The sequence below is a fragment of the Meriones unguiculatus genome, chromosome X (genome assembly GCF_030254825.1).
Source record: "Meriones unguiculatus strain TT.TT164.6M chromosome X, Bangor_MerUng_6.1, whole genome shotgun sequence".
Lineage (NCBI taxonomy): Eukaryota > Metazoa > Chordata > Mammalia > Rodentia > Muridae > Meriones > Meriones unguiculatus.
The window spans coordinates 37,548,341-37,566,746 of NC_083369.1; the positions used below are offsets into that span (position 1 = coordinate 37,548,341).

Sequence of the window (18,406 nt, forward strand, 5' to 3'; positions counted from 1 at the left end):
GTCCTTCTGAATGAAGACTGAACATCTTTAGGAGTATAGATTTTAGTATGTTTATCCTATATTATATGGCTAATAACCACTTATGAGTGAGCACATACCGTCTGTGTCTTTCTGCTTCTGGGATACCTCACTCAGGTTGATCTTTTCTAGTTCCCACCATTTGCCTGCAAATTTCATGATTTCCTTGTTTTTGATTGCTGAGTAGTATTCCATTGTGTAAATGTAACACAATTTCTGTATCTATTCCTCTGTTGAGGGACATCTGGGTTGTTTCCAGATTCTGGCTATTACGAATAAAGCTGCTACGAACATGGTTGAGCAAATGTCCTTGTATAGTTGAGCGTATTTTGGATATATGCCTAGGAGTGTTATAGCTGGATCTTGAGGTAGCACTATTCCTAATTGTCTGAGAAAGAGCCAGATTGATTTCCAAAGTGGTTGTACAAGTTTACATTCCCACCAGCACTGGAGGAGGGTTCCCCTTTCTCCACTTGAGTTTTTTATCTTAGTAATTCTGATGGGTTGTTTTGATTTGCATCTCACTGATGAGTAAGGACATTGAACATTTCTTTAAGTGTTTCTCTGCTATTTGATATTCCTCTATTGAAAATTCTCTGTTTAGCTTTGTACCCCATTTTTTAAATTGGATTGCTTGGTTTGTTGGTGTTTAACTTCTTTAGTTCTTTATATATTCTGGATATTAGCCTCTCTCAGATATAAGGTTGGTGAAGATCCTTTCCCAATATGTAAGTTGTCGTTTTGTTCTGATGACAGTGTCCGTTGCTTTACAGAAGCTTCTCAGTTTCATGAGGTCCCATTTATTGATTGTTGATCTTAGAGCCTGTGCTGTTGGTGTTCTGTTCAGGAAGTTGTCTCCTGTGCCAGTGAGTTCAAGGCTCTTCGCCACTTATTCTTCTAACAGGTTTAGTATGTCTAGTTTTATGTTGAGATTTTTGATTCACTTAGACTTTAGTTTTGTGCAGTATGATAAATATGAATTTATTTGCATTTTTGTACATACAGACAACCTGTTAGACCAGCACCATTTGTTGAAGATGCTCTTTTTTCCATTGTATTGTGTTGACTTCTTTGTCAAAAATCATTGCAGAGCCCTGGCTACCCTGGTCTACAGAGTGAGTTCCAGTACAGTAAGGGCTAGACAGAGAAACTGTCTCAGATCAAAAAACAAGTATGTTTTAAAGCTCCGCGAGTAGCGGTTGTGCCATCATTGCTGTTGGATTGCAGTTCTGAGGACAGTATCAGAAGGCATGACCTGCTATTTCTGAAGAATTTCTACCTTATAAATATGCTTGGGGAAGCCCAGCTAGTTTGGGATTACACTTCCACCAAGTACCTCTTGTTTTCGACAGGGCCCTTCAGATGGAATTTCTAAATCCACGGAGCTTCACCAAGTTCGAGCCCGCTCACAGGTGAATGGAAACAACGGCACATTGATTCTGGAAGAAAAGAGTGATCATCTTCCGGCTCCATCACAGTGTGCCTTATCCAGAGACAGTGATGTGTGTAATGATGATGACCACTCCCTCCCTGTGAAGAATGGAGAGAAGAACCACGTGCAAGAGCTAGAGCTAGAAACTGTAGCCCAACAGAAAGAGGAATGACAAACTGAAGATGGCTTCACTTGCCATGGAGAGGAGAAAACGATACTTTTCTGATTTGAGGCCCAAGTTAGAGGAGGATATAAATGTTTACCCTAGATTTACCCAGGATTTTAAGGGGATACATATCTATTGTATCCACCTTCTCTTCCCTATCTTTTCTGGCTCCAGACTTAGAACCTGGGATATATCTGGTTAAAGATGACTAAACCCAGATTGTCAAATATATAGCACCAATATTTTTGTTGTATCTCCTGGAAGTCTAGTGAGACAGTAACTGTCAGAAAGCAGATGTTATCACGTAAGTCCTGTGGAAAGGCTCTGGCTTTTGTTTTCTGAGTACTTAATGTGATAACTCCTTTATAAACTTATATGGTAACTGTGGGGTTGAGAGGTAAAGCTGCCTGTGGCTTCCTGATAGTTTTGTCTTTAAGGTAATGGAACCTAGGTACCTAATCAGTACTCTCCTTATTCTTTCTTCTAACTAACCTATACCACGATTTTGTATACCACCTCTAGCTCTGGCCTGACAATCAGATAAGTAGATGTTTTTTAGGGTAGTAGACAGTGTTGGTTTGGGTTATTTTATTTTTTATTTTATACAATTAGAAAAAAAAACTACAATGGCCTTTGTACTGGGAGATTCAAGTGAGTCAGAAAAGTACTGGGCAGATTTTTCCTGCCTCCCATCCAGTGCATTGTTTATAAACTAGAAGCTATGGTGCAGTTCACCTGCTCTCTGCTGCCCACACTCTAAAAGGGTGAGAATCAATGTTATGAGACTGAGTACAAAAGGGACTCAAAAGACTCTATGTGTGTGTACATGTGTATTGGTGTGTGTGTGGGTGTATATATGAACATGTGTATCTATATGCATACACATACCCTTTATATAAGAGACAGATCTATTTATCTATACATATTTTATATATATAAATGTGTGTATACAGATATATATATACACATACATACATGATAAAGTTCCAGAAGATTTACTGAATTTCCCAGAAATGCTTCCACTGCTATGGAATGGTGGGTTTCAAAAGACCACGCTTTAAATCTGAAATCCTTACTAAGTCAAAGCCTATCACAGTTATGAGAAGATGGGCTACTCTAAATCAGACACAAAGTCCTTTCCAGAGATTGCCTGTTCAGAACAACAAATACTTCACTTTGAACAGAGCCCTCACATCCCATATGGTGAAAACAGGAGGTTGAAATGGGATTGGGAAGAGTTGCACATTTCTTAAGAAGGTTTGGAGACAGAAATGGGATAAGAGGTAATTTCCGTTTGAAAGGGCTTTCAGCCAATTTGGTTTGGAACTCCAGGATCAAACTGGTTTCAGGCAAGAACCGATTGATATGACTCCAAGGAGGGACAACTAATATTGGAATGATGGGGTGGGGAGATGTGAGGAAATTTAATAATTTGATTTTACATGCTTAAATTGTTTCGTTTATTCATTGACATTTTGACTACAGGATCTTTTCATTTGCTTTGCAAGGAAGATGTCAGAGAACTTGGCCTGGGATTTGAGGGGTATTCTACAAAAGATTCTCAGTCCCTGGGGGGCCAAGATCTGCCCAGTATAAAAAAGCTCTTCCTACTTGCTGGAGATAATCTTAAGAAAACCTTGATTTCCACCTTTCCTCATTTTGGGCAACCAAAATACAAGGGATGGAAACAAGACTTGTAAGAAACTAGTAGTGTTATCTTCATTCAGGAATTGAGGCTTTGAGCCACACACATCTCTTTTGAACTTTGATATTCTTGCCGAAGAAATACCATTTCTACAAGAATATAACTGACTAGACTCCTAGCAGGGTTCTCTATATTTGGAAAAAAAGACAACCATGCATCTTAATTTACAACAGATCCTTGGTGATTTTTTTCCAGACAACCAGAAGGCTACTTTTGCTATCTGCCCATTCGTCTCAAGAATCTAAAATGTCCTGGGCTATTCAACCCAGGTCTAGCCCAGTTTAAGAGAACTCACAATTTTCAGGGGACAGGAGCCTTCATATGCCTTGCCCCTTGCCCAGACATTTCTTAAACAAACCTAATAAAGGTTGCAGGAGTATATACTATGCCATATCTAAGAAGAAGAAAGAATATACACCACTTCCTTTTTGAAATGAGCTCCCCAGATTTGGTCCCCTTTCTGATCTTGGACCTGCTCATCCTTTCACAATACCTTGAAGGTTAGGACTTTTATATCCAGCAAGGGAAGGACTTTACAGAAAATGTAGATGGCTTAGAATCACCTGCTGAGCCACAGAAGGATGAATTCTTTGGAGCTCTAAGAATAACCAGAATCACTGAACGAGTGAATGGTTAGATATATGGACAAATACTGAATAAGAAGTACTTGGAGTTAAATGTTAGAGTATCTTCAGTTGCTGTTTTTGTGCATTGTGAGTCTATCTGACACAGTTAGGTGACAGTATTGTTAACTCTTACATCCTTCTCACAACATGAAGATTTATTTTGTAGCCATTCACTGTGAGAGGTAAAATTGCTGCTTTGACAGAAGGAATTCCAGTTTGCCAAAAGATTTGCTTTTCTCCCTTTCACAAACCTCTGCTTCTCTTTAGCCTGGCCCAAGATGAAACAAGTAGCTTGCTTCTAACTTTGAATTTTGTTTTGATTAAGCTTTTGGGGTTTGGGAAGTTACAAGAAGTAACTATAAAGGATTATGTTCTTAGATTTCAGTGTACCTCCCCAAAAACACAATTTAAAAGCCAGAAAAACAAAGGTTCATTACTGAGAAATGAACTTTTTCTAATTGGAAGACAAATTGGGGATATTTGCTGTACCTACTTGAGGTTCCACTTCTGATTCTCACTGGCTGCTCTTGGACAAAGTCATCTTGGAATCCCAAGAAATGACTGCTTTACATTGTAGGGAAAGAGCAAAAACAAAAAACAGAACTCCAAACCTGGTTGTGTACAGCCACTGACTGCCAAGGTCTTGCAGCCTTTCTGCCTGTGTGTCTTTTGGTCAAACTGTAACTCCTACCTTTTTTAAGTGACCAGCCCTGACAGACTTCTGTTCGTTTTCATCATTTTCCCTGTACATAGGTAGGACTTCAAGCAAACTGAAGCCCAAGAAATGGCACTTTCTTTGGCTAGGGACATTTGATTTTTTTTTCTCCATCATGATTTTCTGACATTGTTGGCCAAGTTACCCTAATATTTTCATCACTGAGAAAAAACAAACAAACAAACAGACAGACAAGGTATTGGGGGAGGGGATGCAAAAGTGCTTATGTAGGATAGAAAGAATAAGAGTAGCCCTTTGAAACCTTAGAAGGCCCCTGTGGGTATACAGTGACACCCTTTCAGCCTCTAACCACCCCCACCCTTTCAAATGACAGTACAAGTAGACCACAGTTTAAAGTAGTTAGTCTAATTCTACTAAAGGTTTGATTATTATACTTCTTCACTTTCAGAGGCATACTTCCTAAATATTCTTGGGGCATCGGGGGAGGGTAAGTTTTCGCTATTCTGTTGTGTGTCCTCCTCATTGTTCTCCTTCCCATCACTTCAGCTTCTTTTTTAATGTTCTCTTTTCTTATCGATGTAGTCTGCTGGTACAGATAGCTCAGTGCACCTAGTCCCCTTTTATTGCTGATTATCTTCAATATCGTCTGAGGATATTTTGATGTTCTAATAAAATGTCACTTTTTACAAAAATCATCTTTTCTAAGTTAAAAGCAAAGTTAAACACTATGCTGGGGTGCCCATTTCAGCTTTTAACATTGTCCCTGTACTTTTATAGATGACTTTTTTGTCTGTGTTGGTAGTAAATAATGGCTAGTGAATTTTCATGTAAATGAAGCAAGTTAAATATTTCAGATTTTATTAATCTCATAACCCTGCCAGATCTGATGAATTCATTTTAATTACTTCCCCAAAAGAACTTTCCTCCTACCTTTCATTTTCTTCTATTTTTAGACTAACGTACTAGATCAAAAAACAAAACAAAACAAAAAAAAAAAAAAACAAAAAAAAATAACTTCAAAGAGTCAGTGATTTTTTAGTGCTCCCTGATAAATGATGTTATTGACAAAAGTAAGAAATTTTTTTGTTGTTGTTTTTTTCCTGTGCTCTTGACAGTGTGTTTAGTGGATGGATAATACGTATTTCTCTTTGCCACGCCCAGATTCCAAGTTCCCTGCATTTTGGCCCACCTCACTACAAAAGCTCCATAGTTTCTTAATGTAAGTTTGAGTGGATGCTTCTTTGGGGGAAACTGCAGGACTTAATGGAAATGTCTCAGAAAGGAATGAGAATGTCTCAGGAGTTCTGTGATGGAATTTGATCTGTTGTTCTGTTAATGCTGATGGAAAGAAACTTACAGCGCTTAATAAAAGTCTATTCTTTTAGTTTAAAAAATGTAAAATGATCTTGAGTATGTGACCTTTGATTTCTTCTCCCATCTCTGCTTCCTTTCTGCAAATGGAGAACATCATTTTCTCAGTTCAGAAGTGTTCTGCAGAGTACCAGGGCAAGAAACCCCGTGTGTGAACCATCAAAATGGAGAGCATGTTTCGCTTCCTAGCTAACTTACTTATTTTGATGTTCCCAAAGTACCTTTGACTCAATATTTTCCAAACTGAACGCATCCTTCCTTCTGAAGTCTGTTTCTCTCCAAACTAGACTGTGGGAGGTTAACCTAGACGCATGACTTTCCCTTATTTCTCAATTTCAATTTGTGACAAAATCTGTTGGTAACACACAGCTGTATAACTCATCATTCCTGTCCTTGGTCCTGTGACTTAGTCCAACCTTCATCATATCTCACCTGGAATGTTGCAGTTGCTCCTCATTCTTCCTCCTAACCTTTAAAGGGCCTATACAGTTTTTAAGTTTTTAAAGGGTTCTATGGCAGTAGAAAGTTAAAGACCATTGCTTTAATCTGACATGCTAATGAGCTTCCAGAATAATATATTCTGGGGCTGGAGAGGTGTGTCAGTGGTTAAGAGCACTTGTTGCTCTTGCAGAGGACCTGTATTAAGTTCCTAGTACTCACATGGCCGTTCACAACTATCTGTAACTCCAGTACCAGGAGATCTGAGTCCTTCTGACCTCCAAAGGCACCACCAAGCATGCATGTAGTTCACAGACATACATGCAGGCAAAACACACAATAAAATGAATAAATCTAAAAAATAAAAAATTAAATCCATCCAACACACTGCACAAAAACTTTCATGGCTCCTTCGTTATCTGAATGACCCTTGACTACTTTTCTAGCCTCCTTTCCCTCCTTTCCTTTTCCACTCTGGTGAGAATAAAGTTCATTCCCATTTGCCTTTCTGAATGAAGATTGAGCAATCAGAAGAGGGAGAAAACAGGGAACAGGACAGGAGCCTACCACAGAGGGCCTCTGAAAGACTTCCCAGCAGGGTATCAAAGCAGATACTGAGACTCATAGCCAAACTTTGGGCAGAGTGCATGGAATCTTATGAAAGAAGATCTGGAGGGGACAGGAGCTCCACAAGGAGAGCAACAGAACCAAAATATCTGGACAAAAGGGTCTTTTCTGAGACTGATACTCCAGCCAAGGACCATTCACAGAGATAACCTAGAACCCCTGCACAAGATGTAGCCCATGGCAGCTCAGTGTCCAAGAGGGTTCCCTAGTAACGGGAACAGGAACTCCCTCTGACATGAACTTAGGGGCTGACTCTTTGATCACCTCCCCCTGATGGGGGATCAGCCTTACCATGCCACAGAGGAAGACAATGTAGCCAGTCCTGATGAGACCTGATAGACTAGGGTCAGATGGAAAGGGAGGAAGATCTCCCCTATCAGTGAACTGGGGGAGGGGCATGGGAGGAGATAAGGGAGGGAGGATGGGATTGGGAGGGGACAAGAGAGGAGGCTACAACTGGGATACAAAGTGAACAAACTAATTAATAAAAAATAAATTAATTTTAAAAGTAAATAAATAAAAACTGACGCCAAAGCAAAAAAAAAAAAAAGTTCACTCCCCACTAATTAAGCTGTTAATACCTGTTGTATCACAAGACTTTTCCTGGGGAGACACAACACATACTTACCCAGATAAGGTATCCACAATAGACCTCAGTATGGATATCACCAAAGTCCAACTTAGTGAACACAGGAGTGTTATTTGGGGTACAGGAATATAGGTGAGAGGTTACTTACAGAAGCAGAAAGGACTCAAAGACAGCTGCATCACCAAAGCCCACCCCAACATGGGTGACAGCTCACAAACCTGGGAACCTGGAGCACACTGCCCAGCCTGAAGGCAGCTTAACAGGTTGAAGAATGTTCTTTCAAAGTGAGTCTGGTCTAAACTTCTTCCAGGCAGCTTGGCTGATTTCTGCTTCTTCTAGGCAGCTGGCCTGATCTCAGTGGTCTTTGCACCTGTCTTGTCTGAGAGTGACTCTTGCTGTTTTTTTCATTTACTGGCACCAAAACTCCTTTGCGACATATTCTTTGTTACAATGCAGATTGTAGACTTTTGAAGCAGAGAATGCGCTGGGAAGAAGAGAGACTGAGTGTGAATGCTCATCCAGAAACAGTATTCTTTTAAATGTGTTGTTAAATTGGGATTTGTGGAGCTGGAGAGATAGCTCAGTGGTTAAGAACACTGGCTGATCTTACACAGAACCCAGATTCAATTCCCAGAACCCAGATGATGTCTCACAATCATCTCTAATTCCAGTTCTAGGGGATCTGATATCCTCTTCTAACTCCCGAGTCTTTATTGGGAAAAGGAAATGATTGAGATTTTGTTAAAAACAACATCTTCTTGCACCACCAGGCACACATATGGTAGACAGACATACATGCACACAAAACACCCATACATATAAAAAACAGTTTAACTAAATTGGTTTTTGAGGCTGGAGAGAGATGACTTTGCAATTAAGAGCACTTGCTGCTCTTTCAGAAGGCCCAGGATTTGGTTCCCAGCACCTAGGAGGGTGGTTCACAACTGCCTATAACTCCAGCTCCAGCGAATACTCTTCCAGTTGCTGCAAGAACCCATACTCACTTGCATTTACTCAGTTATACACTCAAACATAGTTTAAAATTATTTTTTTTAAAGCAGGCTTTGCAGAGCTAGACTGGTGGGTCAGCAATCAAGAGTACTTACCACTCTTGCAGAGGATCTGAAATTGGTTCCCAGCACTCGTATGGCACGGCTCAAAATCATCCATAATTAAAGTTTTGGGAATCCGGTGCCGCCTTCTGACCTCTATGGACACCAGGCATGCATGCAGGCAAAATACTTATATACATAAAAAAAGAAATAAATCTTTTGAGACTCTGGATTGGGATGAGCACAATGGCACCTTTGAGCAATAGGAAAAGGGTCTGAAGCCAAGACCTGGGGCATTCTTACTAGTACTGCTGAATGACACTGGCTTGTCCTCCCTAACCACTCTGTGCCTCATACATTATAAAAAGGATAGAACTATATGAAAAGGGGAGGGTTAGAGGCCCAGTAAAGCTTGTGAACACTTTACCTCTAAGTGAGTTATTATTTATACCACACTTGTTTTGCATAGGTTCATTCTAGTAGCTACACCTATCTTTTCCTAGCCTTTCATCTTTGGGTGTTGAGACTCAGAATTTCACAGTAAGAAACCTTTGGCATTTGGCTTTTGAAAGTTACTGTTTATTGAGGACTTGTTATATACTGAGCATAGTGTTGGCCCTTGGAAATGATCTCTAATCCTCAGACAACTCTACAAGGTAAGTTCTTCCCACTTTACACACGAGTAAAAGCATTCAATTATACCCTACTTCGGACACAGCTAACAAGTAATAAAAGAAGATTTGTAAATCTAACTCTGGCTTGACTTAATATTTCTGAATGGAGTGGTGGTCTACTCATTCCTGTTACAAAGTAGTAGGAATTATCTGGTCAAAGGTACCCAGTGTATTTGACTAATATGTTTCTGCTTACTCAGTTATTCTGTCATGGAAATTAAATCCATATTCCTCATTGGAAACCCGCTCCTTTCTATCTTGGAGATAGAGGTGTATTAACCATCAATCTTGTAGTCTTCTTCCAGCACGAGGATGGAGAGATATATGAACAAGCAAGGCCATTATAATGCTTTTGCATGGCTTAAAGGATGAAATAAACAAATGATGAAAATATTCCTCTCAAGATCACAAACATTAGAAATAAGTGATCACAGGACAGAGAGATAGCTTTTTTTTTTTTATGAGTGCTCTATCTGCATGTGCACCTGCATGCCAGGAGAGGGCGGTAGAGGTTAAAGATGTTTGTGAGCCACCATGTGGTTGCTGGGAATTAAACTCTGGAAGAGCAGACAATGCCCATAACTGCCAACTCTTCAACCCCGATATATATCTTCTACAGTGAATATTTGTGTTTGATAAATACAAAAGTTCCCTACTCCCTTAATAGCAGATTGAGATGGACAGAAAGTTTTATGGACTTTGCATATGTTCCACTCTGTTCTTTAATTCTTATAATCTCTAAATATAGAAAAAATAGAATGCATTGTATTTGGGTATGATAATCTCTAAACCTCCATAACTTACCAAAAATATACATCTGTGTTAGGCAAGCACTCTACCACTGAACTCTAACCACGCAAATACGCTTTAAAAAACAAACAAACAGTATCTAAGTTACCCTGGCTAACACTGAACTTACATTATACCCCAGGTCAGCCTTTAACTTGTGGTCCTACTGCCCAAGCCTCTTGAATTTCTGAGATTCTAGATCTGTGGTACCAGGACTCAGCAAAACTTCATGCTGCCTTGTCTAACACACACCTTATATCTAACAGGGATTGACAGGCCACGTGTGTTCATACGTAATCACTTTGGACTCAAACTAATAGAAGGTCTATCCACTGAGGTAGGTGATGGCATGTGACCAAAATATACATTTGCTTCTAAACTTAAAAGTAGAGTACTGTACACAAAAAGAATAGAATTGAGTAAGTTTTGTGAGTTCACCCCAAGAGGAGATGGCACAGTTCTCTATATGCTTGACTCATCATCTTCAGGTTGTTGCTATTTCCTAGCTTCTTGAGTATGTATGTAAAGAATATAATAGTGACCCATTCTTTCCCAGTGGTAAGGAATCTTCGTGTGGTCAGGGGTACCTATCCTATTTTGACCAATACATTCTGGCAGTACCTGACATATACTAACAGCCTCAAAAAAATGTAAGTTGGTTGTATGGCTATCCAGAGACTATATCTTGCTGCCTTTTTTTTTTTTTTTTGAGTGCTGAGATGACAGACCTATGCTCCATAACTAGCTTACTTCTATGCTTTGCACTCAGCTCATTTCTTGTTTGCTTTTAAAATTGCATTGTGACACATGTAATTATATCTGAATAATGTTTTATTTTACTTTATTTTCAATTTTAAGTGTGATTTTATGTCACTTTTTGAAACTTTCTTTTAAAACCCAACCTGATTTCTCTAACATTCAGATATGTTCTTCCATGTAGCAATGGTTAATTAATTTTTATTTCTGTATCATATGTGACTATGTCATAATTTACCCATTCTTCTGTCCAGTAGAAATATTTTCATTAACATGATAGATCTTTTTAAAATTTTTTAAGACTCTTTTTAATTTTATGTGCATTGGTGTGAAAGTATCAGATCCCTTGGAACTGACATTACAGACAGTTGTAAGCTGCCATGTGGGTGCTGGGAATTGAACCCAGGTCCTTTGAAAGAGCAGACTGTGCTCTTAACCACTGAGCCATCTCTCCAGCCCCATGATAGATCTTTTTAAACATGTCTCCTACAAGGAGTTATACCATGCAAATGCTCAGCTTTATAAAGTAATAATTTTGTTTCAAAAAGGCATTTTAACAGATTATTTTGAGAATATTACAAATTATTGGATTTGAAAATACTTTCAGTACATTAAGGTATAGGTGACAAACTGGGTTTTTTAAGTATATGGTTTATTTTAAGTATATGAGCATTCTATCCGCATTTACATCTGCCAGAATAGGGAATCAGTTCACATTATAGATGGTTATGAACCACCATATTGTTGGTGGAAATAGAACTCAGTACCTTTGGAAGAGCAGGCAGTGCTCTTAACAACTGAGCCACCTCTCCAGCCCCAGAAAAACTGGTTTAAGTCCAAAGTAAAACCCATTTCTGATTTTAGAACCAGAAGGACCAAGACATTTTCACTTTCATTAAAAGGTATTTCTAAGCTTTTTTAGGAAGATGACTACACTTTTGAATTTTGAGGCAGATGCTTACCTTCTATGTGTTCTCTGATATCACTGCCAGCCCTTCCTCATTTCTTCTAATAACACCACCTTTGTTTCCCAAAGAAAGAACCCTATTCTAGTTTCATAAGTGCCCTTACATATCCTGCTCTCCTCAGGCAACTCACTGGAGTATTTTGCTGTTGTTTCCATGGCTTTCATTCTGTTTGTTTTATTGTTTATACCTTAAAGACTCCCTTCAATAATAGTAAATCTTGTATAATAGATTGGTTACAAAGATATACATAATGACCATATCTCTGCTATCTACACCTTTTGCAGCCCCTCCCAGTAAGAGGTAACATCTAGTGCCAGGCAGTCAGTGGTGCAGGCAGTCAGTCCCAGAACTTGAACTTGAACTTAGAGATCTGCAGAGGCAGGCAGATCTCTAAATTCAAGGCCAGCCTATTCTACAGAGTGAGTTCCAGGACAGCCAGGGCTACACAAAGATACCTTGTCTTGAAAGACCAAAAAGAAAAAGTTAATATCTAATGGTCCGGAGAGATTGTTCAGTGGTTAAGAGCATTTGCTTCTCTTCCAGAGGACCTGGGTTCAATTCCCAGAGGCTGACATGGTGACTGGCAACTATCTGTAATTCCAGCTCTAGAGGATCGGACACCCTCTTCTGGCTTCTGCAGATACATGACATACATGTGGTACACAGACATATACGTGAGACCAAACACCCTTATTTCTAATTTTTGTTTTGTTTTGTTTTCAAGACAGGGTTTCTCAGTATAATAGCCCTGCTGTCCTGGACATACTTTGTAGACCAGGCTGGCCTCAAACTCACAGAGATCCACCTGCCTCTGCCTTCCAGAGTGCTGGGATTTACAGGCATGTGCCTCCGTGCCCAGCTACTTATAATATATTTTTTTAAACAAGAGTTAACATATAAGCCAGGGACATTGCTACACACCTGTAATCCAAGCATTCAGGAGGGAGGGGCAAGAGGCTCATGAGTTTGAGGCCAGTCTGGGCTACATGGCAAATTCTAGGCCAGCTTGGGCAACAAAGCAAGACTGTAGTTCAAATCAGTAGGAGGGAAGGTAGGTAGGTAGGAAGGTAGGTGGGTGGGTAGGTGGCTAGCTGGGTAGGTAGGTAAGTAATTGTCTAATTCTATCATTTGAGTATTTGAGTAAAATTTGTTTTGATCAATAGACTACAGCAGAAGTCCAGTTCTGGGCCTAAGTTTTCCTTGCATATTTTAATCACTCTTTTGGACCCTAGAACTATCACATTGTTTCCCTAGAGTACAAAAGGCCTAACTCATTCTCTAGTCAACCCACCAAAAGACCACCAGTAGACAAATAAGCACAGCTACCACCAGCCAAGCCTAGCCCAGAACAATAGAGATAAGTAGCATAGCTCATGAACACAGATAAATGATTGTAGTTTAAAGTCACTGAGTTTGGGGGTGGTTTATACACAACAATTGATAACTCACCTACCTAGATGTACAATGAAAATTATATTTGTATATAGAATCTGTTCTTTAGTTGGAAGACCCTTCATAGTATCTAGTCCTTTTGTATTTTCTATGACTTTTTTTTATTTTTTTTTACTTAGCATACCCCTTTTAAGTTTAGCATTCCTCAATACAAGTTTTCTGTTCTTAGCCATCATCTTACTCTACTTTCTCTTGGATCATTTAAAACCCATACACTGCCATTGCTTTACCTGTTACCTTCATGTAGATGACTCCAGATCCCCCTCTAACTGAACTCTACTGAGCTGTAAATAATGTTCAGATGTATGGTGGACAAATTCACCTACTATTCTCCCAGAGGAAAACATGCAACTGAATTTAAAATGTATTTAAAATGTGAAGTCTTACTCTGACTCCTCCATCAGTTCCTATACCTTCTCCTCTTGTAGCTTGATTCTTCTCTGTGACTAGTGTTATCATCTTCATAGTCACTGAGCAAAACCTGTTATTCTAGATTTCCCTCATCCTACACATCCTAACATTCTACTTCTGCAGTTTCTCATCTTTCTGCTTCACTCTACCTCAGTGGCTTCCTCCTGTCCTCTTTTTCCTTCCTCTTTCATTTTTCAAACTTGTGAACTCGAGGGATCCTCCCATTTCAAACACCCATGAAGCTGAAACTACAGGTTTGGGCCCTGAGGCCCTACTATAATTCTGTTGTAGTCAGTGACTCAGGAATATTAACATCACCTCAGAATCTGTTATAGCTGAAAAGTATTGGGCCATTCCACAGATGTACTCTCTCAGAATCTGGGTTTTAGCAGGATCCCTAAGTAAGTTTTTAAAGATTCATTTATTTATGCATTTATGTATAGGGGTACTTTTGTCTGTACGTACACCTGCACAGCAGAAGGCAGCATCAGACAGTTATGAGTTGCCCTGAACACAGGACCTTCAGAAGAGCAGTAAGTACTCTTAACCACTGAGCTATCTCTCCAGCCCCAGAATCCCTGAGCGATTAATAAACACATTAAAATATAATAAGCAGTAAGTAGTTGAATATTAACTTGCAAACTTGCAAACTTACAGCATTTGCCCCATTACAGTGGCACTTAAGTCTGACTGTAAATGAGAAAACCTGATAAAGCTTTTACTATAATATTTTTTAATGATTTATGGCATTTATTAGTCATATTTTTCAATATAAAATGTTTTCAGAACAGGAGGAAATTTAAATTTGCTTACACCTTGCTCAGATCACTAAAAACAAATAAATGCGAAGAGGAAATCTGTCTAAGGTGAAACAATTCAATATACAGAGAAGACTGAAAAACTTGTGTCATCACTAGTATCCTGACCCCCCACATACACAATTAGGGCCATTTTATGTATTTGTTTTTAATCAAAATGTAATTACCTAATATCCTCCCTCCCACCCTCTACATGCTCCACTGCCCTGCTCCTGCTCAAACTCATGGCCTCTTTTTCTTTAATTATTATTGTTACGTATACATAAATGAATAAATACATAAACACAACCTGCTGACTCCATTTAATGTTGCTTCTATATGTAGGTTTCTAGGGCTTACCACTTGGTATTGGATAAACAGTCTGGGAAACCACACCTGGAAAAGATGAATTCTCTCTTAGCACCCATTGATTGTCCATGGCTCTTCATTTAGGGATGGGATCCCTTGAGATTTCCCCCACCCACCTTGTCATGTCAACTCATGTTATCATTGTTCAGATTTCATTAAGGTAGTCCTATTGCTGAGTAGGAGTAGCTTCACTATCCTATCCAGAAAAGACATCTCACAGCAGACTTCCTGGTCCTCTGGCTCTTATAACCTTTCTATCCCCTCTCTATAGTGTTCTCTGAGCCTTAAGTGTTGGGCTTTTGTTAATGTATCATTTGGGGGCTGTGCCCCCACAGTCAGTTGTTTTCTGCATTTTGAATAGTTGTGGCTTTCTGTAACGGTCTCTATCTGCTGCAAAAAGAAGCTCTAACACGGGCATGGTAGCCCACAACTTTAACACCAATACTCTTGAGATGAGGCAGATGGATCCCTCTGAGTTTAAGGCAAGCCTGATCTACATAATGAGATCCTAGTTCAAACAAAACAAAAATGAAGACGCTTCCTTGATGAGTGGTGTTTGTTTTCTTCCATTAGCAGCCTCCACAGCACCTATAAAGGTGCTTATAAAGGTGTTTAACCCTCATGGAAGAGACTTTCTGCTTAGAGCTAGATAGAACTCTCTAAGTCCAGTGTCCAAACTGCGTGATGTCTTCAGCAGTAGGGACTTACCTTCAACTTCTGGAGGGCAAGCAAAGGCAAGTGCAATCGATTATATTGTTTGGGGAGTCTCTTGGACTCCGCAGACTAACAACTAGAGATGAGGTTTTTCACACCTGCACTGGGATTTTGGTTAGATAGTTTATGGCTTCTAAGAGGACCGTTACCCCAAGTGGTGTAGCTTTATGTATATTTAGTTGAATATAAACTAGAATGGTTTCCCCTCTTTCAAACAGCTTTAGTGTTACTTATCCCTCCTCCCTCCCTCTTCTTCTGCACTTTCCTCTCTCCCCCACCTCAATAAAAGTCCTGAAACTTGTTCTGCACACTAGGCTTATCTTGAACTCAGAGATCTGCCTGCCTCTGTCTCCTGAGTACTGGGATTTAAAGGCATGTACCACCACCATCTAGCTTTTTTTTTTCTTGAGATTTTAAATATAATTATACCACTTTCCTCTAACCTTTCCTCACTTGAAACTCTGCTATATACCCCTCATTGCTCTTTCTAATTCATAACTTTTAACATTAATTGTTATATACGTATATGCATATACATATATTCTTAAATATATAAACACACTCTGCGCAGTCTTTATAACGTTACTTGTATATATGTTTTCAGGGCTGACCATTTGGTATTGGATTGGGAAAATACCTATTTTTCCTTAAAGAAGACTATTTCTCCCATTCTTAGCATTCTTTAGTTGCCTATATTTCTTTGTGTAGGGTTTGAGGCCTTCTGGGACTTCCTCTGTCCACTTTTGATTGTCTATTGTTGTTGTCCTTGTTTAGCTCATATATGAGAAGTCATGTTAGTAATATTTTATGAGTGTAGCTTCTGACATTAATGGGAGACACAATCTCACATCAAACTCCTTGATCCTCTGGCAGATGCATTATTTATATGTTTGTTTGTTCACTTTACAGCCTGATCACAACCCCTCCCTCCATTCCTCCCAGTCCTGCCCTCTTACCCCTTCTCCCCATTCACTCCATCCCTTCTCCTCAGAGAAGAGGAGCCCCTACCCCCATTGGTACCAACCCACCCTGGCACATCAAGTCTCAGCAGAATTAAGCACATCCTCTCCCGCTGAGGCCAGACAAAGCAGCCCAGTTATGGGAAAGAGATCCAAAGGCAGGCAACAAATCATGGGCAGCTCCCACTCCAATTGTAAGGGGACCCACATGTTGACCAGGCTGCTCATCTGCTACACATGTGTAGGGGGTCTAGGTCCAGCCAATGCAATGCTCTTTGGTTTGTGGTTCAGTTGCTGTGAGCCCCCATGGGTCCAGGTTAGCTTACTCTGTCTTTTTGTGGTGTCCTTGGTCCCTTCAGCTCCCTCTATCCTTCCTCCCACTCTTCCACAGAAACTCCACTAACTTGGCCTATTCTTTGGTTTTGGGTCTTTGCATCTGTTTCCATCAGCTGCCAGATGAAGCCTCTCAGAAGATAATTATGCTAGGCTCCTGTCTCCAAGATAGCAGGGTATCATTAATAGTGACAAGGCTTGCCTCTCTCTCATGGGGTGGATCTCAAGTTGGGCCAGTCACTGGTTGGACATTCCCTTAATCTCTGCTCCATCTTTGTCCCTACACGTCTTGTAGGCAAGGCAAATTTTGGGTTGAAGGTTTTGTGGATGAGATGTTATAGCCCTCCCTCCACTGGAAGTCCCACTGGGCTACAGGAGGTGGCTACTTCAGGCTCCCCATTTCTAGAAGTCACAGCTAGGACCAGCTCCACTAACTCTTGGGAACCTTCCCTGCCCCAGAGATGCCCTCCCCCCACCCCATTTCCATTCTAGGAAGATGCATTATCATCATCATTATTGTTATTTGAGACATGGTTTCTCTGTGTAACCTTGGCTGTCTTGGAACTCACTCTGTATAACAGGCTGGCCTCAAACGCAGAGAAATCTGCCTGTCTCTGCCTCCTGAGTGCTGGGATTAAAGGTGTGCACGAACACCGCCTATCGGTTGACATATTCTTCATTTATTTATTTATTTATTTATTTATTTATTTTAATGTGTGTGGGTTGTTTGTTTTTTGTTTTTTGTTTTTTTTTTTTTTTGAGTCAGGGTTTCTCTGTGTAGCTCTGGCTGTCCTAGAACTCACTCTGTAGATGAGGCTGGCCTTGAACTCACAGAGATCCGCCTACCTCTGCCTCGAAAGTTCTGGGATTGAAGACATGCTCCACCAGTCAGATGCATGATTAATCATTGTTTCAGTCTAGGAAATAATTAAGCACGTCTGCATACATTTTTTTTTTGTTTAAAAATAAACCATAAGCATCATGTTTTATTTTTAGTGCTGTGGATAGCCCCAAGATTTTGTACATATTAAGAAATGCTATACCACTATAGCATTTTGAGTCAGGGTCTCACAATATATCTCCAAATGGCCTAGAATTTGGTATGTGCTGCTGATTATTAATATTTAATATTGATTTATCTTTTAGTTAAACTGCAGTTATTCTTAAACCAGCTGAATGAACAAATCACCACAAAGACTAGGATTTATTTAATTAAACTAGAGCACAATGCTTAGCAGTAATTATTCCACCTCCAAGCCCACATAGCTTTCTCCCATTCAGATTTTCCACTTTATACTTGCTTTTTAGTCACATCTTAGGTCCAGTTCATTTCTCCTGATGTTTCCCGGTCCTCTCCTCTCAAATCTTTCCTCCCCCTCCTTCTTTCTCCACCCCTCTGGACCAGGATGTCCCACCCTAACTTCTTCATTGCTTAGCATTGGCTGATTGTTTTTATTGGCAATACAGAGAACAAATGGTAGCAT

At 39.8% G+C, this 18,406-nt stretch overlaps 1 protein-coding gene across 2 annotated transcripts in view; it reads left to right on the forward strand.

Annotated features, from left to right (window-relative positions):
* Fam120c (family with sequence similarity 120 member C) overlaps positions 1-6,024 on the forward strand; it is a 136,555-nt gene extending 130,531 nt beyond the window's left edge. The window contains exon 16 of one of the 2 annotated variants that reach the window (XM_060374918.1): positions 1,371-6,024. In XM_060374918.1, the coding sequence (XP_060230901.1) occupies positions 1,371-1,622 (252 nt within the window). In that variant the 3' untranslated portion in view covers positions 1,623-6,024. The remainder of the gene's footprint in view (positions 1-1,370) is intronic. The other variant, XM_060374919.1, reaches the window with a different exon arrangement.
* Positions 6,025-18,406: the final 12,382 nt, after the last annotated feature.